The 25,887-nt window shown below is 41.5% G+C and overlaps 1 protein-coding gene across 1 annotated transcript in view; it reads right to left on the bottom strand.

The window, feature by feature from the left end:
* Positions 1 to 25,887, bottom strand: part of STK38 (serine/threonine kinase 38) — a 1,097,533-nt gene that overhangs the window by 859,953 nt on the left and 211,693 nt on the right. Inside the window, exon 4 of the mRNA XM_044076623.1 lies at positions 19,008 to 19,130. Coding sequence (XP_043932558.1) covers positions 19,008 to 19,130 — 123 coding nt within the window. The remainder of the gene's footprint in view (positions 1 to 19,007; positions 19,131 to 25,887) is intronic.

The following is a 25,887-nucleotide window of genomic DNA, read 5'->3' on the forward strand; positions in this document are numbered from 1 at the left end:
AAGGAGGTGCCACCTAATCAAAAGAGAAAAGGATTTTACTCCAGGATGTTTCTGGTCCCAAGAAACGGCTGGCCCTTGATGGCCAATCCTAGACCAGTCCCATTTAAACACCTTTCTGAAAGTTCCCACCTTTTGCATGCTGACCCCACCCTACTCTTCTCCCTCGGATTCTTCTCTAAGCCTTCATGTTGTCCCTGGACATAAAAGATGCCTACCTTCACAACCCCATTCACCAAAAGCTCTGGAGATTCCTTCACGTTTGTGCGGTTTCCTCTTATTTTCAGTTCTGTGCTTTGCCCTTTGATCTATCTATGGCACCGAGGGTATTCACAAAATGTTTAGCCCCTGTTACAGCCCACTGCAGACTGCAGGGCATACAGGTATTTCCATACTTGGATGACCTACTCCTCCAGGCCCCATCACTACAAATATTCCTGGACAATCTTTCCCACACAATGCCCCTTCTGACAGGGCTAGAGTTTACCATAAACCTCCAAAAATCTTCCCTGACCCCCTCCCAGGATCATGTCTTCCTTGGGTGCTGGATCCTGACAAACGCAATGATAGCTTGCTTACCCCCAGAAAAGATCCTGTCTCTCACCTCATTTTTCCAAGACCTAATACCACTTCAATCCCTGACTGCCAGGGAATTCCTGAACCTCCTGGTGTTCATGGCGTGAACTATTCCTATGCTTCCCTTTGCCAGGCTACACGAGCAAATTTCAATTGTTCTTGAGAACAGTTTGGAAGCAACACTCTCAACTTCTGGAATTTGTTGTCCCCTTCCTACCCTGTTTGACAAAGGAGTTAGAGTGGTGGATTTTCCAGGTCACCAGAAATCCAGGCCTACACCTTCAACCACTTCCACCCACCCAGGATTGGCACAATGATGCGTCAGACACAGGAGGGAGGGGCAACTCTGGGGAAACTGGAAGGTCAGGGATGTGTGGGCCCCCTCTCATACAAAATAACATATCAACAAAGGAAATAAGAGCTTTGATCATTGCCCTCAAAATCTTCAAGTCCAGGATTTCACCAGGGGTCTTAAGGTGGTTCACAGACAATACCACGGTCCACTGGTACATCAACAAGTAGGGAAGGACAAAGTCCTAAATCCTCTGCAGACTGGCATTATATGCCTGGGAGACAGCCCAGTAGAGTCAGCAGGTTTTCCTTCTAGGCTATTTACATTCCCTCAGCTCAGAATGTGATGGCAAACACTAAGCAGGTTCATGACTCAATCCCATGAGTGCATGTTGAATAGGGATGTGTTTCTGGACCTTGTCCATCGATGGGGTATCTGTCAGATGGACCTTTTTGCCTCCCCCATGAACAGACAAGCTTATATAATTCAATACTTTAATTTTTGCCTAAACATGCATGAACATTAACATTCCAACTTAATACTGACAAAGCAGCCATTTTGTTAAAATTACTTCCACATGTTCTACAAGACATCACTTTTGGATACATGTTTCTGACTTGCAACATACATGCATCCGTTAACATCTGCTAAGCTTATCTTATATGATTTCACTTATTTGTTTGAACGCATCTTATTTCCCAGACCTTTTGCTTTAATCAAAGTCTTCAAGAGACAAAAATAAAAAAAAAAACTCGTACAAAGCAGCAGTTGCCCCAAATCAATGGCTGCAACCTTAGATATTACCTATTCAAAAGTTAGAATTAAATATGCTGACGCACATGTCAGAACCTGTGCTCCCAGTATGTGTTATCAGCCTTTATCTATTGCCCTCCCCGACATGAACTTAAACTTCCTGCTTTCAGTAAACTTCAGCTTTTAACCTAAAGGAAAAAGTGCATGGATACCCTTAAAGTAAATTGTGCTGCGATATAATTAATGCATTAAGGTTCAAACTGCTAGAAAGACAACTACTTGATTAACTATTCACTTCTCGCAGTTTCAAACTTCACTTTCACTAAACTGCTTTCAAATTCCCATTAAAAGTTAATTATATTGTATCGTGTATATTTTTCTTAGACCACTCTGTTCAAACCCATTCAGGATGAATTGCTTGCTCCTGGAGACTTATCTCCAACAAAAAAAAATTTGCTAATGGGGAAGCTAGTAACTACGAAGGCAAGATACAGTTCATGGTTCATAGGTGTTTACTAGGATAATGACCACAAGAGCCTTTTTAAGCCTAGCCATGCATCCCATGACCTTGCAGGCTATTTTAAGCCTTACCAATTTCCCTTCAAAGATAAGAACCAAACTCTGTACTTTGTGTCTGGAAGGTGAACACCCTAACCATTATGCCAACTCCTAACCCAAAGGATTCTAATAGATTTTACTCAAAACACACTGGGTGAACCTCTCATGACTACCCTGCTTGCACCCATTTTGCTCCTTGCTTTAGCTAAAAGCAGATGCTAATGAAAAAATAAACAACCAGTAAGTCTGCAAACATAACTACAGTTTTGCAAGAGCTTACCTTAACAGCAGATGCCTGACTGATCATGTTGCAGTATTACACACTGATGCGATATTCTGCCAAGGCAAGGATATCCCTATGTCTGGTCAGCATAGCAAAGTCTAGGGGGGGTCTTCATTTCATGCCATAGATACACAAGGGACATACGAGCACAAATTATCAAGGGTCAGTCTTGCCCAGTCCAAGGAGTTGAAGCAGCAGTACAGGCAACTGCATACATATACACAAGTCGAAAAGGAGAGGAGAAAATCATAGGAATCCACATTAGCCCTGCAAAAACGGGAAAAGGAGTGACGGATGTAATACTGTAACACTGATCAGTCGGACAGTTACCGTAAGCTCTTGCACAAGTGGATTATTTCATTCCTTAGATCACTGGTGCAGTATTACTAACCAATGGGAGATTTCTAAAGCTGTCTAAGAAGATACAGAGTAGGAAGGCAGAGCTGAATTATGGTACAAAACTGCCTGGCCTGGAACTTGCAAACCCAGCTCTAGCCCTACAGAATATTTCAGTCTTGTAAACGTTGTTAAAGTGTGAATAGAAGACCAAGTAGCTACTTCAGAGATGGAGCTCCAATTCATACCTTTTAAGAAAGCTCCAGAAGAGGATGCAGGTCTAGTAGAATGTGCTTTAAATGGAGGATGAAGTTGATTGCCATAGAAAGAACAAAGGAAACTGCCTTAGAAATCCAGTTTGAAATAAACAGTCTGTTTAGAAACAGGAGACTGGAAACATACAAAACCCTGGTCAGACTTTGACAGCCTTAATTTTATCTAAATAAAATCTGAGTTTTATATGTACATCTAAGGAATGCAAGACCCTCTCTCTTATTCTGAGAAGGAAAAAAGCTAAGCAAGCTGATGCTGTGACTCAAGAGACTTCGTTGTTAGACTTAAAGAAAAGGGTTAGTCTGAGGAGTAACCTTATTCTAATGGAAAATGAGGAAGGGTGGAATAGCCATCAAAGCTTGAAGTTCTGTCACCTTTTTAGCAAAAGTTAAAAGCTTCCAGTAATACCATTTTCCAAGTATAAAATTTGAGACACAGATGTGGCAGACTCAAAAGGAGATGGGATAAGCTTTTCCAGGACACATTTCAAAAACCAAGAAGGGGGAACAGTGCTCCTAAGTGGTCTGATGTATAGGATCTCATTAAAAAGGCAGCACAGCAGAAGGAAGCAAATTGGAATAAACCAGTACTGGAAATGCAGCTCAGTAAAACAAGTTGAATCAGGATAAAACCTTATATTAATGTATAGGAAGTCTTTCAGAAAACTGTTGGACTTCAAATAGAGAAGGGGTAGATCCAGAGACAGGCAGGAAGAAATAGATGTATTAACAGAAGGGAATGCCAGCCCAGGACTGAAAAGATCACCCAAGCAAACACAATTAGGAATATCTAGTTGAAAAGGGTCCCAATTATTTTCGTGGTAGCATAGTTAAATCATTTTCATTTAGAAACATGATATGTCTTTGCAGTTGGTTTTCCAGCCTCCCGTGAAACCTCAAACAGTTCCTTATAAAAGTGTAGTGCCTAAAAGATTAAAATTATATCAGCAAGAGTGTCAGATTCAAGGTCTGTAGATTGGGATGAATTAGACATTTGTTCTGTGTGAGCAAGTCAACCTTGTGATGTAACTTATGATTGGCCCAGGCAAACAGAAGAGTTGTGGGAACCAATGCTGACTGGGTCAAAAGGGAGTCACCAACAAGCTCTTTGGCTTTTCCTTCACGATTTTGAAAAGGACTTTGAGAATCAGAGAAAGTGGAGGGAAAGCATAAGAGAAACTTTCCCTTCCAAGAGGAGGACATGAAATCCATTATCCAAGCCCAAGTGCATGGCAGCCTCGAACAGCCTGAGATGCCTGCTGTATGTGAAGGTAAAAAGATCTACCTCTGGAGTACCCTACTGATCGGCCTCTCTGTTTAGCATCCACTTAATTAGTTCTCCTCTGGGTCTGCTCAAAAGGTCTGCCACAGTATTCCTTTCTCATGGATTGTACACAGATTGAAGAAAGCTTTTGTGATGAATGGCTGTATTCCAAGCAGTCAAAGCTAATCTGAAGAGGTGGCAAGACTCGGTGCCTCCTTGCTTGTTTACGTAGTACATAAAGTGTTGTGTGGTCTGTATAAATTTGAAGAAGACACATGACAAAAAGAACTACCATTTGTTTATGCTTTTTCTTCATTTTCTCTTGTTATACAAGCCTATTTGTTTAAAAAAATCCTTGTTTACAGATTACCTAAGGACATTAATCTAAACATCCACCAATATAAGAACAGGTAAAATCATTATCTTTCAATTCTACATATAAAATGGGTCAGTACATTTTTACATCCCTCAGCAGCCTAAGACTACAACATAATTTAACTTGCTTTTTTCTAGCTTTTCTTATCCTGTTATAGTGTAAAGTCTGGATGCATTACAATAAATAAATACTTTCCTACATTATCACTAGCACATAAAGTGGTTGCTGTTAATACCCCCCACCTCAAACTAAAAATACGCCTGAATGCGTACTATGCAGAACTGCTCTACAATACAAAAAGCAATTTACATAATTACATTTAGTACAACAAACACTTTTTGCTTACATTTACTCAAGTCCCTTCAGTGTCGTCCTAAACATTAAGGACAAAGTGAGGTTTATGCTTTACAGTCCTCCCACCAGTTAAACACAGTCAAATTTCCAGTCTTATTCAGCTACCACTTCTTGTGGAACAATTCACTTGTTTAAACTACATCTAAAAGCAACAATGCTTTACAACTATCCCATTTATTCAGCAATTTCACACTGTTGTTGACCATCTTCCTGATAATATCTACCTCCCAACACTGGAGCCTTGTTCAAGTCCAAGATACCGCTGATTCTTCTAGTACCATCAGAATTTTTTTTGTCATTCAAGCACTTTCCTTTGGAACGATGGAAAAGGTTTCACTGGCAGAGTCTCCCTATCAACTCTGTTATCGTCAGAAGAATGACAAAGACTCCCCCCTTCAGCTTGCCAGCTCACTCTGTTTGCTAAACTTCATTTTCTACATAGTCTATTTGGCATTCAAAAACATCTTTAGTCCTTCAGGAAGAAATATTCTGAAGACAACTGGATATAGCAACTTGAGTCCCATACCTGCTTAATGACATCCCCCAACTACCAGAATAAACACTTCTCCTGTGCCTGGTGGACAGTAAATAATCATTTTCCTCAAAAGCTATGGTGGACCCAATTTTTTTTCCTCCTCACATCTGACTGTCAGCTACCACTATATCCTCTTCTACCTCACTGGGTCTATCGGACCTGCCTTAATCTCCACCAGGATCAATCCAACTTGCATCCAGACCCAGTGAGGAGATTGGGGACACTGGTACAGAAGCACCCAGTGGCAACCTTGCAAGTTCTGTACTTGCTGCTTTGAGAGGTGCATACTCGCTTTTACATATGCTCAGCACCTCAAACAAGATGGATACTACCTGCAGCACACAGCTTGCCAGGCTCTTAACACTGCTACTGCAGTGCACACATTCTGCCTCTTTCCCTCCTCCAGCATGGGTGAGCAGACATTGTCAGCTCACTCCCATCCTCTCCTGTGTGCATTATCTGAAATGCAGTACAGGCTTTATGCATCTATATCATGGGGATCATTGTTTGTGTCATACATTTGTAATACTTTTCCTCACAGTTTTCTCAGGAAAAGCTCTTTCTGCAGATATGACTGCATACTTACTAATGAACATCTTGAATAATTTTCCATGGCCAGATTTAGAAAATACACAGTGTGCCTTCTCAATTAACAAATCACACTATGGAATACCAATCCAGTTGCTCATTTGTACTTGCATAGCATTAATACTATTTATTCCTTCCAATATGTTTGGTATATGTGCACTCTGTCTTCTAATTCCACTACTTTTGGAAACTGCTCTTTTTGAGAAACCTTGTGCTCACTCAGCCTTTCCTTCATTTTACCCTCTGATTTCTGAATAACTACTTACAGCTTCTATTTCTTCCAGCCTTTTTGTCATTTGACTTTTTAAAATAAGCAGGATACTGGCGGAGTGTAGTGCGGTTGATTTGTTTCTCCTCGAAATTACTAGAAACAATCTCCTGTGCTGAAGTTGAAACCTGAACTGCTGTTTGCTATCAGGTTCTTCCCAGTCCGTGCTTATTCATCTTTTCTAGCCGTTTCTCAGAATTATTTCATTATTGTCATCCAGGCAGTGTAATTACTAGCCAGTAACTGAACTCTACCCAAATCAATAACTTGTATTGGCTTTTCAATGATTTCTCAGTTTTCACAATGGGAAAGCTACAATCAAACTGCTAGAAGTCTGCAAGAACACCCCACCCCTCAAAGACCGAAATTAAAATCTCTTGGAGAATGCACTTTTCTCAAAAGTAGTAACTTCAGAGTTGTTAAGCAGGGGTTGTGGTGCAAGTATGCTTTGCTACCCTGCTAAAAGTACAGTTTTGTACCTACCATAAATGTAGATGTTCGAGTGCTAATACAGCTGCAGTCATAACAGATGGGTTCTCCTGCCATCAGGCGGGTCCTCGGTCGGCCGAATTCCAAAGTCTAGGTCCGGCATCGGTTGTCGTCGCCTCTTCCCTGACGTCAATGCGACAGGGGTATAAAGGAACCAGCCAACACCATTTTCTTCAGTTTTTCTTGCCCCAGATGTCAGGTGCCCCCAGAAGGTAGGCAATACATAAATTTGTGTGATAATGCAGTGCAATATAATCAAAATACAGTAGTTGCAAGCAAATACATCATAAATGAAAACCCCAATCAGGTTGTAAGAGGATTTATTAGCCTATAGGCCTGTCCCAAGAGGGGAAGGAGGGAGGGAAACCTGGACTGCAGCTGTATTAGCACTCGAACATCTACATTTATGGTAGGTACAAAACTGTACTATGTTCATCGTGCATACAGCTGCAGTCATAACAGATGGGTAGAATCCCAAAGCTAAGAAAGGGGTGGTAGGCACTAGGTGGAACTAGGAGGAGCCAAAATGCCCTGCAAGACTGCAGTGGCAAAGCCTGCTCTAGATTTGGAGTATAATGGTAGGTTGTAGTGCTTGGAGAAGGTATGCACAGAACTCCAAGTGGCTGCTTCCAAAATATCCTTGGTAGGAACTCCTCTGAGGAAGGCTGCAGAGGTGGCTGTGGCCCTGGTGGAATGAGTTCTAATGCCTGTAGGAATAGTTTTGCCATGAAAGGAATAGCAAAAGCGTATGCAGTGGGCTATCCATTTTGAGATTGTCTGTTTGGAAATTGGCTTCCCTTGAGCTCCTACCGCATAGGCCACAAAGAGCTGTTCTGATTTTCTGAAAGGCTTTGTTCTGTCCAAATAATAATGCAGTTGTCTGTGGATGTCCAAGGAATGTATTAATCTCTCCCCTTTGTTTTGAGGATTAGGATAAAAAGTAGGTAAATGTATGGCCTGATTTAAAGCTACCCTGGATACCACTTTAGGCATAAAGGACTGGTTGGTTCATAAGGAAACTCTGTCCTGATGGAAGATGATAAAAGACTGGACAGCCATGAGAGCCTGTAGTTCTGAAACTCTACGAGCTGAGGTGATAGCCAGAAGGAAAGCCGTTTTCCAGGACAAATATTGCAAATCTGATGAGGCAGCTGGCTCAAAGGGAGGCAAGGTCAGTTTTTCCAGAATGAAATTAAGATCCCAAGCAGGTAATGGTTGTTTCCTTGGAGGCCTTAAATTCTTAGCCCCTCTGAGGAACTGTCTTAAGAGAGGGTGAGAGAATAAAGGTGGATCAGTGTTGTATTCTGCAGAAATGGCTGAGGCATGGATTTTGATGGAGGAGAAAGAAAGTCCACTGCTTAGCAGTTCAGCCAAATATTGTAGTATTTGAGGTAAATTCAGTTTTCCAGGATCCTGGCCCTTTTTCTCATTCCAGACACAAAAAAGTTTCCATTTTGCGGAGTAAGCTTTTCTAGTTGATGACCTTCTGGCCTCCAAAATGACATCCTGCACCTCCTTGGAGAGTAGGGCCTGTTGTGATGCTAAGGAATCTTCCATGCGGCTAGATTGAGTGTTTTTAGCTGGCTGTGCAGAGTTTTGAAACTGTGCTGAGTCAGAAGAAGAGGCATTAGAGGCAGGGTCCATGGTGGGGAATGCGTCAGGCTCCTCAGGAGTGGGTACCAGTGTTGCCTTGGCCAGTCCGGAGCAATGAGGATCATCTTTGGTATGTCTGCTTTGGTCTTTAATAGAACTTTGGGCAGCAGAGGAAGAGGAGGGAAGGCATAAACTGTCATTGATGTCCAACTGAAGGAAAGAGCGTCCACTCTCCAGGCCTTTGGATGAAAGATCCTTGAGCAGAATTTTGTCGACTGATGATTCTTGTGGGAGGCAAACAGATCTATGTCTGGCCTTCCCCATTCTTGGATTATTTCTGTAAAAACTTTTGGATGCAATTTCCATTCGTGTGGATCTGTCATATTCCTGCTTAGGTTGTCTGCCAGCGTGTTTTCCTTGCCTGGCAAGTACTGTGCTTGTAGTTCCATTTGTAAGTCCATGGCCATGTTCCAAAGTGACATGGCCAGTCTGCATAGGGGGTAAGAATGTGTTCCTCCCTGTTTGTTTATATACCACATAACTGTGGTGTTGTCAGTTTTTATCAATAGTTGACCTGGTTGTAGAAGGTCCTTGAAAGCTATAATAGCATTTATTACTGCTAGCATTTCTTTTTGATTGATGTGAAGGTGCTTTTCTTTTTGGGACCATTTGCCCTGAATGCACCGGTCTGTCATGTCGCCCCAGGCGTAGTCCGAGGCGTCTGTTGTGATGACTTGATTTGCTTGAGGCTTGCTGAATGGAAGACCTGTGTTTGTTTGACATGCTTGAGCCCACCACAGAAATTCCTTTTGCAGACATGGAATTAGTGGTATTATTGTTTCCAAACTGTGGCTGTGTTGAGACCATATGTTTTTCAGGTACCATTGTGGTTTCCTCATATGCAGCTTTGCACATGGGATTAGTAAGATGCAAGATGCCATGAATCCCAGAGCCTGCAGGATTTTCCTTGCAGTCAGCCTGGTGCAATTTGCTAGTGTTCTGAAGTATTGAATTAGTTGCCCCTGCTTCTCTGGTGTGAGGTAGGCAATCTGTGTGTTTGTGTCCAAATTGGCACCCAGGAAAATTATCTTCAGAGAGGGTATTAGCCTTGATTTCTTTTTGACTGTGTATCCCAGAGAGTTCAATAACATTATTACATAAGCCAGATATTTCAGAAGAATGTGCTTGCTGTCCGCTTGGATCAGGCAGTCGTCCTAATAGGGGTATATTTGTATCCCTTGAAGTCTGCAGTAGGCAATTACTGATGCCAAGCATTTCGTGAATACTCTGGGCGCAGTAGATAAGCCAAAGGGCAATGCAGAGAATTGATAATGGGTTGAACCTGCAAGAAATCTGAGGTACCTTCTGCAATTTTGTCTGATTGGGACATGCAGGTATGCCTCCTTGAGGTCCAATGTTACCAGCCAAGACTCCTTGCCCAGCACTGGAAGAAGTTGCTGTAGAGTGAGCATCTTGAATTTTGGTATGAGTAGAAATGTGTTTAGGATGGATAGATCCAAAACAGGTCTCCAATCTTTTCCCTTCCTTGGCACCAGAAATAGCCTGGAATAAAACCTTGACCTTGTTAGATGCGTAGGTACCTCTTGAATAGCTTTCATGTTTATGAGATCTGAAATTTGCCTTTGTGCCTCTGCCCTTTGATTGTGTGGCAGGTTTGGCATGCCTCTCATTTTTGGAAGGGTGTGAAAATGGAATTTGTAGCCTCTGTTTATAATGTCCAGGATCCATTTGTCCTTTGTGACAACATGCCAATTTTTTGAGAATAATGCCAGCTTTCCTCCTAAGGGGGCTGCCATTTGAGACCTGGTTGGCATGCAAAGGGGAAAGTCATTGAGTTTGCTTTCTGAAAGATTGCGAGTTGTCCTCATCACCTCTTTGTGTAGGAGCTTGCCATTGTCTGCCTCTATACGATCATTGGAATTGTCCTCTGCCCCTCGGGCGCCTGTATCTGCCTCTTTGGGGTCTGTCTGTGGCAGACAAGGACCAGTTTTTGGAAGGCCAATTTCTACTAAAACGTGGGGGTTGAACTTGTAGAAATTCATTAACAGTTTGCATTGATTTAGCCTTTTCCTCCATTTTCCGTAATACTTCCTCAGCATTAGTACCAAATAGTACATCCTTTTGAAGAGGGGCGTCTAGTAATTTAGCTTTAACAAGATCAGGTAAGGCTTGTTCCTTGAGCCAGGTATGCCTACACGTATGACTGATCCTGTAACAGCAGCTCTACATGAGGCCTCTAGAGCATCAAAACCACACTGTAAGGTATATTTACCCACTTGTTCTGCACTATGCATCAAATCCTGCAACTCCAAGTCTGGTTGTTCAAGTTGTGACATTTTACTTTTAAATTGTGATAACAAAAACTGTTGGTATTTTAGCATATGAAACTGACAGTTTAAGGCCCTCATGGATAAGGTAGCCGAGGTATATACCGTTTTTCCCCACCTTTCTAAGGATCTGGAATCTCTCTCGGAAGGCAATGGATTTTTGGCAATGGAGGCCTTAACTCCCTTGGGGCCCTGTGAGATGGTTTCTGGGTCAGCAGCATGGCTTTTGTATAGAAATTGGTGTGAGTCAGGAACCCTGTAGTACCTGTCAGGCTTAACTGGAGCTGGAGGTAGAGAGTCCGGGTTAAGGCAGGCCTCCGAGTAAACATCATCTAGGATGATGAAGACAGGAGGTATAGCCAGAGGCCTGTGCTGGGGTAACAAGAGAAATTCCCTGAGCCTTTTCTTGGAATCTGAATAATCCTGGCCTTCCCAGTGGAAGTGCTCCCTTAAGGTATGCAAAGTTTCCCCAAATGAGTAATCCTCAGGGGGGAATACAGAAGGGATGGACTCCTCCACATCAGAGTCTTCAAAAGGAGTAAGACTGTTCCTGATCATCATTGTGCTCTGAAATAATGGAGCCCTGATCAGAGGAGGGGGAATCTTCCTCCACTCTGGGCCTTTTGTCCGGTGGGGGCTGAGAACCTCCAATTAGAGTAATTAAATCCTCAGCCATTTTAAGCATCTGTCTCTTAGGCATGGGGCCTGGAGATGGGCCCTGTGTAGCTGGTCTCTTAGAGTGCATGGTAGCTTTAGACTTTGTGAAAGCCTTGATGGAGAAAGAAGAGGAAGGTCTGAAGACACCTTGAGTGGAGGTGGACCTGTCCACATTCTGTTTCAATGCCAAGAGTGGCTCCGGTATCTGTAGTCGGGGTGTGGGCCGAGAAGCCTGCGACCTCGGGCACAGGAAACACCGTCAAAGATGTGTCGTCGGTAATCAGGGGCTGCGTAGGCGCCTCGCTGAGAACCGGACCACGTGTAGTCGGCTTTGGTGTGGTGTCTGTAGAGGCCGCGGACCTCATGTGTCGGTCCTTGTCTTTGCGTTCGGAGTATCAGACGACCATAGTATAGTTAAATGCTTTCCCAAAATAATGCTGGGCAAACTCCGCCCGACGCTTAATAGTGCGTTTGTTGAATGTAGCACAAAAGCGACAGACCGAGACGTCGTGGTCTGGGCCTAAACAAGGTATACAGAGGGAATGGAAATCCTTATGCGGTATTTGCTTCCCACAAGAAATGCAATTAACTTTGTCTGACATCAGTCAGAGGCAAGAAAAGTTTCCCCAATGGGGTACTTAGCTTTTAAGAAGACTTCGGTTTCCAAATTTTCGTAATGTCAGGAGCTGGCCAACTGGCACTTGCGAACTACTTCTGCTTCGGGCACCGCACGGCAAGAAAGACTGAAGAAAATGGCGTCGGCTGGTTCCTTTATACCCCTGTCGCACTGACGTCAGGGAAGAGGCGACGACAACCGACGCCGGACCTAGACTTTGGAATTCGGCCGACCGAGGACCCGCCTGACGGCAGGAGAACCCATCTGTTATGACTTATGTATGCACGATGAACATCAACTCAATAGTGAAATTTAACAGCTTCTGTTTTACTGTCCACCACAAACTTAGTGATTGCACCTCTGGGTGTCAATCAATACTGCACTGAATTTTACTCAAGAAGCCACACAGATTTTCTTTTAAAATATAACTCAAGGGAAGCTCTAAAATACTGACTTCTTTCTATCCGAAATGGTTGAGGAGGTTTGGCATTCTGTGCTTATATATGCTGCTGAGGAAGAAGCCATACCATAGAGGTGTTTTATTCTCTCATTTTTTTTAAAGGTAAAATAAAAGAACTCAGAAAAATAATTACTGCCAGACTAGACGAAGAAAGCCATTTATTAGACATTTGTTCTTTACAACAGCAAGTCTTACTAGAGAGAGACTACATATGCTCAAGTTACTGAAAAACTGCATCAAAAGACTGTAAACTTGAACTGCATGATCCTTAATGAGAATTTGAACTATACATGGATTAGCAAGTTGGGGTCAAAATGGCTCTGAAGAGAGCAATATGTTCATTGTTAACCTATTCTAGACACCAGCTGGCATCACTTATTCAGAAACTGATGACATGAGTACAAAAATTTAATTTGGTATTTTTTCCAGATAGCATCACTTAAAGCGGCTAATTCTTGTAATATTATGGGTCGTACGGCTTGTGAGAAGCAAGAGATGCAAAACAGACTACATGTGTAGTGCAAATCAACCACACTGTCACTGAGAAACTGGGAAAATCCACAACAAATTTCTACACGTCTATGCTGACTAAGTAAGCTTTCAAGTATGCCAAATGCTAATTTTTTTAGTACCAGTTTCAAAACGGGCTTTTGAGCAGACAAATATATGCCAAAAACCTACTTTATGTATATTTAATATGCTTTTAGGAATATAAAGATTCACAGGACTTCCATTTTGTATTTTGGGCAGCACAGTGGTGCAGCGGTTAACGTTGTCGCCTCACAGCAAGAGGTTCTCCGGTTCGATTCTCAGCTGGGGTGCCTTCTGTTTGGAGTTTGCATGTTCTCCCTGTGTTCGCGTGGCTTTCCTCCGGGTACTCCGGTTTCCTCCCACATTCCAAAAACATGCATCTGGAGCATTTCTCCCCGGGCCTCCGCTGAAAACAGGCTCTGTGGAACCTAGTCGGACATTCCCGGTCAACAAATGTTAAATAAAATAAATAAAAATTTTGTCAGCAGTAAACGTAACCCAGGAACTATTGCCAAGTAACTCAATATTAGGAATATGATGAAAACTAAACATTCAGTTGTGTAAGTAAACTTTACCATAACAGCACCACAGACAAACTCAATGAATAATCACTGACAGTCAAAAAAATTATGCCAAACACCAGTAATTATGCACACTATGTATCAAATACTTTCATCAGAATACAAAATTCCATTAACTTCTTGCTGTTTAACTTCATCACATTTCCTATTAAAAAAACACTTTGTTAAAACCCAATCTATTAAAAAATATAAAAACTTACAACTACCTATAATATAAACTAAATTTATGACATCACATAATACAGCTACAGTTTAAAATTTTCAGGAATCAACTTCAGAAGTGATGGCATCAGTGACACCAGTAAAAAAAATGACTGCATTTAAACTGTCATTTCATTTTCTTCTAAAACTGTATCACAATCACCAGTCCTCACATCAATAACATTATCAAGGATATAAAAAAAAAAAAAAAAAAAAAAAGTTATGCACTCACCATAACATTCCATTAGTGTAACAAATGGCTTTGGATCCGATTTGGCTGCTTTTTCCAGCTCACAGAACACTGCAAGTCTCGAGCTACTCCCTTACCCACAATGCACTAGTCCCCTAACATACTTCAGATCTGGTTTGCTGCCCTTTAAACTTGTACAACAAAAGAAGATGAAATAATATCACCTGGTGCTCAAACAAAGGAATGTTGGTTTCTTCAGCATCTCTCAATCCTTCCACAAGTCAAACTGGTAGGGGGCTGGAGGGAGGGCATTTGAGGAAGAATGTATATCAACAACACAGATGGAATGTTATGGTGAGTACAGAACTTTATCTGATGCTGTCATTTTCATTCGTTCCTCGACAAATGGAACAGAGTCCCCACCTACCTAAATCCCAGGAGGACACTAAAGGTTATCCCTGAGCACCGCTGATCCAAATGTCGCTCTGCCCCTGGAGACCAAATACAATATATAATGAGCAATAAAGGTATGAGGATTAGCCCAAGTTGTGGCTCCACAAATATCCAACCAAGATCTAGATAAAAAAGCCGAAGTAGCCATAGACCTGGTAGAATGAGGTTTTGGTGGTTTTGGTAAAGATGAGTCCAATTATTTGTAAAGAAAGGTAATACAATCATAGTTAGCCATTTAGCTAAAGTCACTTTAGAAACTTATTTTCCTAGTTTTGACTCTGAAAAAGAAATAACTGTTCTCATTTCCTGAAAATTTTGATTCTATGAAGATAAAACCACAATTGTCTGTAAACATTCAAAAGGTGAAACATATATACTCACCTTTATTTGAGAAATTTGGAAAGAAAACTGGAAGTTTGATAACCTGATTAATATGTTGGATTCTGACACCACCATAGGATGAAAGGAGGGGTTGGTTTGTAAGGGATACCCTGTCCTTTTGAAAAATCAAATAAGGAGGCTTAGAAGATGGCGCTTGAGTTGTAAAACGTCTAGCATAGGTAATGGCTACTAAAAAGTTTTCCAGGTCAAAAAATTTTAGTTCACACTTATCTGATGGTTCAAAAAGACATTGTATCAATGACTGCAAAACAATACTTAAATCCCAAGGACAAATGTGATCTTTTAATGGAAGTCTTAAGAAAAACTCCCCTTAGAAATGCTTTACAAAATTTGGAAGAAGCCAGAGAAGAATTATTTATTCCTATATGAAAACTGGAAATGGATGCCAACTGTACTAACAGTAGAAGAGCTAGCACCTTCACTGAAAATTGCAGTTAAAAATTCAAGAACTTTAGGAACCAGTGCTGAAAAAGGATCAATGTCTTTTTGCTGTGCCCAAAAAACACATCTTTTCCATTTACTTCTGTCAAATTTTCTCGTGGAAGGTTTGTGGGAGGATAAAAGAATGCGAGAGACAGGGGAGGAGAGTCTGGGCTATCAACGTAAGTAGAAACTATGTGGTCAACCTTAGGCCTAGAATGTCCGGATGTTACATCTGTTGGGTGAGACAGAAGGTCTGGAGTTGGATCCAGAATCCATGGCAGGTGAAGTAGACGAGGCCAAAGAAAAGGAAAACAAACCTGACAAGGCCAGTAAGGGGCAACAAGGATAACTGTGCTATTCAATCGAAATGCTTTCTGAAGAAATTTGAGAATTAGAGGTACTAGGGGTAGGCGCAGAGAAGGGGGGGGGCAATCATGGAAGAGAGTCCCTCAGTGATTTCCCGTTGTGGAGATCAGGGCAAAAAACTTGCTGCACTTGAGGGAAGATGCGAAGAGGTCACAGCAAGGTTGGCTCCATCGACAGAAAATCTCTCCCACAACTTTCATGTTGAGTAACCACTCATGAGGCATTAGAATGGACTTGCTTAACTTGTCTATCATATTGGATTGCCCTGGAATGTGCATTGCTATCAGAAGCCGACTAGATGAGATCACCCACTGCCACACACTCATAGCTTCGCAACACAGGGGGGTAAGACTTAGTTCCTCCTTGTTTGTTGATGTACCAGACCACTGACATATTGACAGTCTGAATCATAATAGTTCTGGAGGGAACAGAGTCTTGAAACGCCTACAATGCTAGGATGACAGCTCATCTTCAGGACATTTATATGAGTGTTGGCTTCTTCGAGGGGCCATGTGCCTTGGACCGTCTTTCCCAAGAAATGCCCCACCACCACGCTATCTGGGAAGCATCAGTGGTAACTATGTCCTTGGGCTGACAGAAAATGAAGGGGTAAACCTTGCATTATCCGATGAGAGTATATCCACCATAGGAGGTAATTCTTGCAGGTTTGAGTTATTTTGATTTGGGTGGATAAGTGTGAATGATGAATGGACCATTAAGTCACTAGGGTCCTTTGAAGAATTCTCATGTGATACTTTGCTAGTGGAATCAAAAGTCTCACAGCAGACATTCACCCCACTGCTTGAAGGATCAGGCGAGCTGAAACAGAACTTTGAATTATCTTTTTGACCTGGAATTGAATGGTTTAAAACTTTGATAGAGGGGCAGAGGCTGTCATTGATACCATATTGAACAAGGCTTCAATGAAATCCGATATCTGAGTTTGCTCAAGTTGAGATTTCTTGTAATTAAGAGTAATTCTGAGGTGAGGGCATAACTGGAGTACACAATCTCATGCTTTGATCAAACGATGCCTGGTTGGAGCAGTTATGAGCCAGTTGTTCAAATACTGAAACACCCGGAATCCCTGTATCCTCAAGTGAGCTGCTAATAATGCCATACATTTGGTGAACATCTGGGGGCTGTGGTGAGACCAAAAGCCAGAGCTCTGAATTGGCAATGACTGGTTCCCAGCCAGAAGTGCAGGTATTACCTGGAGCACCTGCTCATTTTGATAAGATAGTACACGTCCTGAAGATTTTTCAACCACATCCAAATGTCCTTGAGCAGAAAGGGCAGAATGGACTGAACCATGACCATCTGGAACTTGGTGTACTTAACTGACTTGTTCAGAATACTGAGATCCAACGTTGGTCTCAAGTCCCCAGTTTTCTGAAGCATTAAAAAGAATCCTGAGTAAGTTCTAGACTCTCTCTGGTCTGGGGGTACCGCTTAGATGACTTTCTTCTAGAAGCCTGTTTACTTCTAATGCTGCTGCTTCCTAATACACGACTGTCTAGTAGCAGGCTTTCTTACCCCCATTAGTACCCTGTTGCAAATCTTCAATAAACAGGTGCCTAAAGAGAATTAAGACCCTATCATAAAGCAGTCAAACTGAAGTTTCTTGTGTCAGGGTGCATCAAAGGCCCCTCATTTTGTGTGAGTAAATCTATCCTGTAAGGAAACTTGTGGCAATTGTCCTTGGCCATTTCCAAAAGAAGGCAGAACCACTGTTGCCAGGGCCAGTGGTAGTCACCACAATGATCTTGGGGGATTCCTTCTGAATCTTCAGAAGAAGCCTGGATACGAGTGGAAAGGGTGGAAGAGCATACAGCAACATTCCTGTTCAAGGAAAAAGAAAAGAGTCTGCCTTCCAGGCCTTTTTGCATGGAGCTCTGGATCAAATTCTCACCAGCTGATTGTTCAGAGAGAAGGCAAACAGGTCTACTTGAGAAACTCCCTACAGATGGATTAAATCCTGGAAGACCACCTGATCTAGTTTCCATGTCTACAGAGCGAGACTGTATTGTGAAGCAATATCCCAAGCTAACATGGCTAGCCTGCAAAAGGGGTATGACCTGGCTCCCCCTTGCTTGTTGATGTACCACATGACAGTGGTTGTGTTTGCAACAACTTGAAGAGGTCCCGGAAACCAAAGTTGATTCAGCTAGTTGAGTACCTTGATCAGGGCAAGTATTTATTTCATATATATATGTATGTGCTTGCTTCTGTCCTTGGTGTCTCACACACCTTGCACGTTCACCCCTCCTGGAAATGTTCCTCCAACAAAGCCAAGGAGTTCTGCTTTGCATTGCCTGTAATAAGAAAAAAAAGCAAGCCATTCAGATAGCCACAATTGCACGCCAGCAGTGAAATTATTCTTTCCTACAGAAAGTACATTTGTGTATAAAAGTGCTATATGGAATGTCTTGCTAAGGACTGGAGCAGATGGCCAGCTTCCAAAATTTTTAGGGCACCTCCACATGCCTTAGTCACTGACCTGCACAAGGGAAGCAAGATAAAAATCAGTGGCTAGCCTGCCAAAATGTCAGAGCTTTCTTGTGTCAGGAGAAGGTGGAGACTACAGCCCTGCAAAATAAAAATCCCTCACCCTGGCATACAAAAAGCAAAAAGTAGGGAGATGGGGAAAGGATGCAACTACAGTAGTAGTGATCTATTCAAGCATCTACTGTTATGGTAAGTTTGCTTAAACAACTGTACTATGTTCATCATTGGATCATTTCTACAGCAACATAAGCTATATGGGAGAAATACTACAGCTTAGAGCTTATAAAACAAGGGAGGTTGAAAAAAAGTTCAGGATCCCCTGGAATATAGTCTTAGAGCCTGCTCTGGCTCTAGAGAAACAGTCTAGTCTATAGTGCTTGGTAAAGGTGTACACACAGATGGCCAAGTTGCTGCCTCTACTATATTTCTAGTAACATTAATTTCCAAAATGCCAGAGTAAACAGAGCCCTGATAGAGTGGGCCCTGACATTTCCAAGAAACATCTTATAGTGAGACTAGCAAAAAGCAATCGCATGGGACAGCCAATTAGAAACTGCCTTGTTTGGACACTGCTTGTCCCTTTTTCTTACCTTCACAGGAGACAAACAGCTGATACCAATCTGATGTTTTTTTACCCTAACAATGTTCTACCCGAGTTGCCTCTGGACATAAAAGTTTCCTTTTTTTTTCCAGAATCCACCTAGCATTTAGTAGTGAACCATGACATTTTCACGTACCTCTCCAAAAGCTCCTCTGCCTATAACTTTCAGAGATTCAAAGTCATCCAGGCCAAGTCGTGTTCTCTTTAGCCGAAGAAATTCTGTTTCCTTACGAGCATGTTCAGATCTTCGAAAACGTTTCTAAAACAAAATAAATTATTATACACAAAAATCAAAAGCTGCCTCTACCATATCAATGAAAGAAAATAGCAGACTATATGCTGTTTGTGTGCGTGTCATTTGATTATTATTTTTTTAAGGTGTGGTAGATTATCTTGTGTTTTTGGATAATGGATCCCCGATTAAAATTACGAGAAGTATGATCCATCCTTTGCCAAGAGTTTAATCCATTAGTAGTATGGGTTTCTTGGCTCTCCTGATGTCTGTTACTATAGCACTGGGATCTGCATAATATACAAGATGATAGAGTTTCTGATCACAACTAATCCATTGTGTTTCGAAGAAATGGATGCCAAGGCATTCACTCGCTAGGTGAATCTGTGCATCCACGTTAAGACCATAAAGCTTGTCACAATCAGAGCCCCAATCACAATTCTTTATAATACATGGAAATGTATCTGCTTCATGTACTACTAGCTACAGACAAGTGCAAAGTGTTTTACTGGCTTTCAAAGCCAGTAAAGCACTCAGCACGGTCACAAATAACAGGCAGAAACAAAATACCCCATGTGTAGATTAATGTCTTTAAAAAGCTAATATCTCATTCGGCCGCAATGTTTGTCACTGTTCTCTGCTTGCCCACACTGCTACTGTTAATCCTTAGCAGGACATCTGATCTTAACAGAGCTTAGATGTCTTTAACAAGCTCTTAAGAACCCTTAAGCTCTACTTTGTTCAGGTCTCACACTAGGGACGTCTTAACAAATTTACCCCCCCCCCCCCCCCCAGTATAACAACTTTATTGTGGCACTCTGTGCCATACTTTATGCACAATTCTGTAACCCTGTCCTGAAACCTTCCAAATGGCAATCCTATCTTTAAACGTAGGAATACGATCAGCTGCTACAGACTGATCAATTTAAATGGTATCTTGGGCAAGGTTTCTCAATTGGTATTAGTGCAGTTACTGCAACTTGGCTCCACTAAACTATTTATTCAAATTAACTCTTCATGGCTTTACTCCCTAGACAAACTTGTCAAACTGAGTTAATTTTATGACCATGCTTATGACATCTGACTTTTCTCTACTACCATATGCTCAAGTATAACTACACATCTGATTTGTGTGCCACAAGTCTCAGATCTTGCTGGTATAACATTTATTTTGCCAGTACTACTACCACCATATGTATAAAGCACAGCTGAGTATGTTGCACTATCCATAACAGTACATGTTCAAATTACTCACTTCTGCAGTAGCTTTTCTCTATAAAGGCTGTATCCTGCCTATGCTACGACAACTGGCCAGTTTCACAAAGTTATAGCTCCCGCCCACACCTACAATCTGAATGCTGACTGGCTGGCCCTTTTGAGCAAAATTAGCAGTCAGTGTAGAAAACTTCAGAATGTTCTTGCCTATAAAGAGCAATCTTACTCATCTTGAGCATCTAAAGACATAACTGTAAACAAAAACTTTGTATCACAATAACTATTTTCAGAAGTAGAGTGATGGAGGGTGGGTGCAGTTACAGTCGCAGTGAGGAATTCAAACATTTACTGTTATGGTAAGTGCAACTTGTACATCTACACCATGTCCATCATTCTCACAGCTACAGTAGCCTTTTGGCTAAATGGGGTGATTACTAAAGCCAGCCAAGCTGGGAAAAAGGATAATGATCCAGGAGCCCCTGGAGAATGGTCCTAGCATGACCAGTCCTAGACTAGACAAAGGAATCCAGTTTGTAATGCTTTGTAAAAGTATGCACAGAGGGCCATGTTGTTGCTTCTAGAATGTTTCTAGAGTCCATCCCTTTCCAGTATGCCATTGTAGAAAAGACTATAGCAGAATGTGCTTGACACTGCCTGGAATAAATTTACCATAGTAGGTATAACAAAGTAATAGCTGACACCACCTTTTGGCACAGGTTGTTCATTCTTTGTCTCATCATAAAAAATACACAGCTGAATTGATTTTTTAAAGGGCTTAGTTCTGTCAAGATAGTAATAAAGGCCACGAGGCAGTAGGATGAGTACCAAAAACACAGGGTTTATTCCAAAAACAATAAAAGTTACCGCTTTCATCTTGCTTCATTGGTACTCATCCTGCTGCCTCGTGGCCTTTATTTTTATTTGAAGTTTTATTTCTTTGCCAGTTTCTCAGTGTGTTCTGTCACAATGGCATCTGAGCTGCCTATGCACTTCTACAGTATGTAGAATAGTCTCTCCCTGGTTCTGAGGATTGTCGGATAACTGAGCTCTAATGAATTTGGTAATAAGTGATCCACTGGCAACTTCCCCACCTGTGGGTGAAGGAATCAAAAAAAAAAAAAAAAATTTAGTACAAAATCCTACGGATACCTTCTAGTGCCGTGGGAGCCAATCACATCTTGGTTTCTTCTGGGATAGGAGTCATTTTGTGGTACTTTTTTTTTTTTTTTGAGAGATTCTGGTTCCTGGTGCAAGGTTCACGTTGATGGTAAATTAATTGCAACTGCCCAGTCAGCTAAAAGGGAACTTGGTAATCTTTAGAAGGACATCTGATCTTAGCAGAGCTTAGATGTTCTTAACAAGCTTTTGTTAAGAACCCAGTGGGTTAAACATCATTAATGAGGAGGAGCCTGGAGACAGTTCACTATAGTTCAGCCCTTTTATTGGAATTCATTAGACAGATTTCAAGTTGCTCAAGTTAATTGTTTGTCGGTGGGGGTGTTAGCGTCTCTTTCATTCCAGGTATCCAGGTCCAATTCCATTGTTCTAGATGGCTGGGAGATGTCACTGAACCATGAATGCTTCATCTTTTCCTTTATGATTGTCAAGGAGTGTGTTAAAAACCTCATCAATATCCAAACATCTATTGATAGGACCAAGTAAATTCAGTCGGATAACCGACCTCTCCTGAACTTGGTGATAAGTGACGTGCTGGCAACTTCCCCACCTGTGTGTGTAGAAGTCAAAAAACAAAGTAAAGGAAAATCCTATGGTTACTTTCTAGTGCTTTGAGAGCCAACCGAGTCATTCTGTGGCACCTTTTTGTGAACTGTTCTGGTTCTTGATGCAAGGTTCACGTTGGTGGTAAATCAACTGCAACTTCCCAGTCAGCTAAAAGGTACAAAGATCCTGGCCAGAATATATACCAATGGGTTAAAATTTCTAGCCTTTATTCCACTAGAAAGGTACATCTTTAAGCAATTTACTTGGTCCCATCAACAGACGTTTGGATACTGATGAGGTTTTTGCTGCACTCCCTGACAACCAGCTACTAAAGCAAGAGGAAAATATGGAACGTTCATGGTTCAGCGATATCTCCCAACCATCTAACAGAACTGGAACTGGATGTCCAGAATGAGAGAGAAGCTAACATCCCCACCAACAAACAATGGATTTGAGCAACTTGAAATCTGCCTAATGAATTCCAAAAAAAAAGTATCAACAATGCTGAACTGTTTCCAGGCCCTTCCTTAATGAAGTTTAACCCACTTGTATATATTCCGGACAGGATCTGTTTTCCCTTTTAGCTGACTAGGAAGTTACAATGAATTTACCACCAACGTGAACCTTGCAAGAACCATGATAGCTCAAAAACGGTACCACGGAGCGACTCCTATCCCAGAAGAAACCAAGATGCAAGGATTTTCCTTTACCTAGTTCCGAGGTCTAGATAGAAAACTGGGAAATTGACAGCTTGATTTTAAGTAAACTCTGAAAGAACTTTTGCCATAAGTGATGGATTTGTTCTTAATGTGACCTGAATCTTTATGGAACATCAGCTAGGGCTCACCTACTATGAGAGCTTGCAAGTCAGATTTTCTTCTTTCATATGTCAGAGGAATTCTGAGTACAATTTTCCAAGTAATGAACCTTAAGTCTGCCTGATGAGCTGATTCAAAGGGCAACATAGGTCACCTTACTAGTACAAAACCAAAACCAAAAATATCAATGAACCCAGACTGTCACCAAACACAAAACGATATAAAAAGTGTCACGTCACCAACAGTAATTTTCAGCAATTTCTCTTTATCCCAAGTTGAGCGCTTTCATCTACAACCCGTAGATTTCATCAGAACAATACTCATCTCATATCAACCATATAAATAGGATCTATCATCCAATCAAAATGTAAGCCATCCTAAATTACTAAAACCATGTACTACATATTTAAAGAACCAACACCTAAAATACATAAAGTTCATACTAAAACACTATTTGCAATTCAGTGGGATACATCCACTTGTCATTGTAAGATTTCTTAGTAGCAAGTTATCTACTTCATGTCCTTATGAAACAGCCATCTAAAAGGTAACAAAACTGAATCATACAGGTAGTTAGTTGAAGTTATTTGAAAATGGGTTGCATCAAACTCCCACTGTCTTGTGTAAGTAGGTCCAGTTTGTGAGGAAGCTTGTGATACATGCCCTTGGCCAATTCCATAAGAAGGGAGAATCAATGCTACCTGGGCCAAAAGAGATGGGGAAGGCAATCTATAACCAAATGGGACATGTTATTGTGAGCACCAAAAAAAAAAACTGGCAAGGCTAAAAATGGCCCACAAAGTCAGCCAGCCTAGTACTTACCTATGAACCTATATCAGTGGAAAGGGTGGAAATGCATAAAGAAACATTCTTGACACTAATAAAAATGAACCTGTTTTCCATGATTGGCTGCAAGAAGCCCTGGTGCAGATCTGGTTCAGTTGCCTGTTTTGAAAGGAGTTAAACAGATCTATTTAAGGCACTCCCCATAACTGGATGACTTCCTGGAAGACTCAACTTGTTCAATTTCCATTCATGACAGTCTGTCCTGGTCCTGCCACTACACTGTGTTCTGTTGGAATGCAAGATGCATGGAGAATTAAGGAGTGATGTAGAGTACCTCCCAAGCCATCACAGTGGGTAATGGCCTGGTGCCACCCTGTTTACATACCACATCACAGTGGTGTTGTCTGTAATCATCTGAAGAGGTCCTGGGGACCACAGACAGTGAAAAGATTTTAAGGCAAGGATCACAGCCAACATCTCTGACATTTATGTGCTTTGGCCTGTCTTAAGAGTTCCACAGACCTTGCACCTGTACCACCAAAGGAACTGCCCCCCATGCAAAATATTAGAAGTCTGTAGTCACAGAATGACTTTGGATCTGAGAGGAAAATGGTATACCTGTATTTTGGGCCATTTGCTGTCTCCACCACTTTTTAACAAAATCCGGGACTGCCTGACGGCAGGATAACCCGAGTGTGATGACTGCAGCGGTGTAACACGATGAACATCCCCTGGATTCTGAGATATTCTCTTGCTGAAGTCTGAGACCAACTAGAGAAGCGCATGAAAGTTTCTACATAAAAATCCACCTTCTCATTTGTAAGAAAAGCTTTTTGATAAGGACTGTCCAGAAAGCAGCCCAGAAACACAATCCTGTATAATGGAGTCAAGCAGGATTTTTGTACACTTTCCAAAGATAAGTCATCTAAATAAGGAAATATGTAAATGCCATTCAGTCTGCAATCAGCTATCACTGGAGCTAGACACTTGGAAAATACCCTTGGAGCTGTAGATAACCCAAATGGTAATGCAGCGAACTGGTAATGCGACCAGACAGAGAATCTGAGAAATTTCTTAAAACATGTGGCTACAGGGATGTAATAAGCATCCTTTAGATCTAATGCTATCAAGAAACCCAAAAGAGGAATGAGAGGTAACAGTCTCTGAAAATTCAGCATTTCGAATTTTGGTACTTTCTCGCACACATACTAAGGAAAGGAAATATCTAGAACTGGTCTCCATGAAAGCTCTTTCTTTGGAACCAAAAACATTTTAGTACAGGCACTGGTTTTATGATTCCTAAGTAGAGCAAGTATGAAAAAACCTATGGAAAAAAATGCTTGGTTTGGAGGATGGGGAGGAATTCCCCTGTAAAGATATATCTGCATCCAGTGCCAACTATAATCCTCCTGAACCACTTTTATAATCCAAGAGTCTGACGCACTTTGTTGCCAAAAGGGAATTTACCTGTTTCTAGGACTGATTTAGAGACTGAGATGTGCGTGTGTGTGTGTGTGTGTGGGGGGGTCAGGGGGGGGGACAGAATGCTGAACTATTTACACTGCCCCTTTCTTGGAAAGATCCCAGTTTCTTGTTGTTCCCCCTCCTGCCTTTTTTTGCCCCATTTGTCAGGAAGTGGCAAGGATTGCTTGTTTTACTTCTTAAAAGGAGTAAAGGCTTTATGAAATTTGTAATGGGGGACTTGGAAAATATGACACTCCCTGAATTAAATTTCCCTTTTTCATTAAATTGTTTAAGAACCAGATTAGCCTAAAACCCAGACAAAACCTCCTTATCAAAAGAAGTAAAGTCAGAAATTTTAAATTCATCAGCAAACATGGTTACATACCAAGGTATACCTCCTCAAACTTTAGCATTAACAGTATCCCCAGATCACTGTGATCGCTAGGGAGGTAAGCTCTACATCACTCCTTAACTCTCCATGCATCTTGCATTCCATCAGAACAATCTTCAAAGCAAGTTTAGATACTTGTGAAAGGTAAGAAATAGGATTCAAAAAGAAGCTACCTTTTGAATGAAGTGTGGTTGAGTATTCCCTCTTTCTGTACAACTCGGAATAAACTTCCACATATGTGCCTGGTAGTTAACAATTCTGTATGCTAAAGTGGAAGAGAAAATTATCTTGCCAAAAAGTACAGTTGTGTACTTAACATAAATGTAGATGTTAGAGTGTATTCACTGTTGCAGTCATTACTCTTGGGTTATCCTGCTGGCAGGCTATC

The sequence above is a fragment of the Protopterus annectens genome, chromosome 7.part0, assembly GCF_019279795.1.
Source record: "Protopterus annectens isolate FY-2018-M chromosome 7.part0, PAN1.0, whole genome shotgun sequence".
NCBI classification, from domain to species: Eukaryota; Metazoa; Chordata; order Ceratodontiformes; family Protopteridae; genus Protopterus; species Protopterus annectens.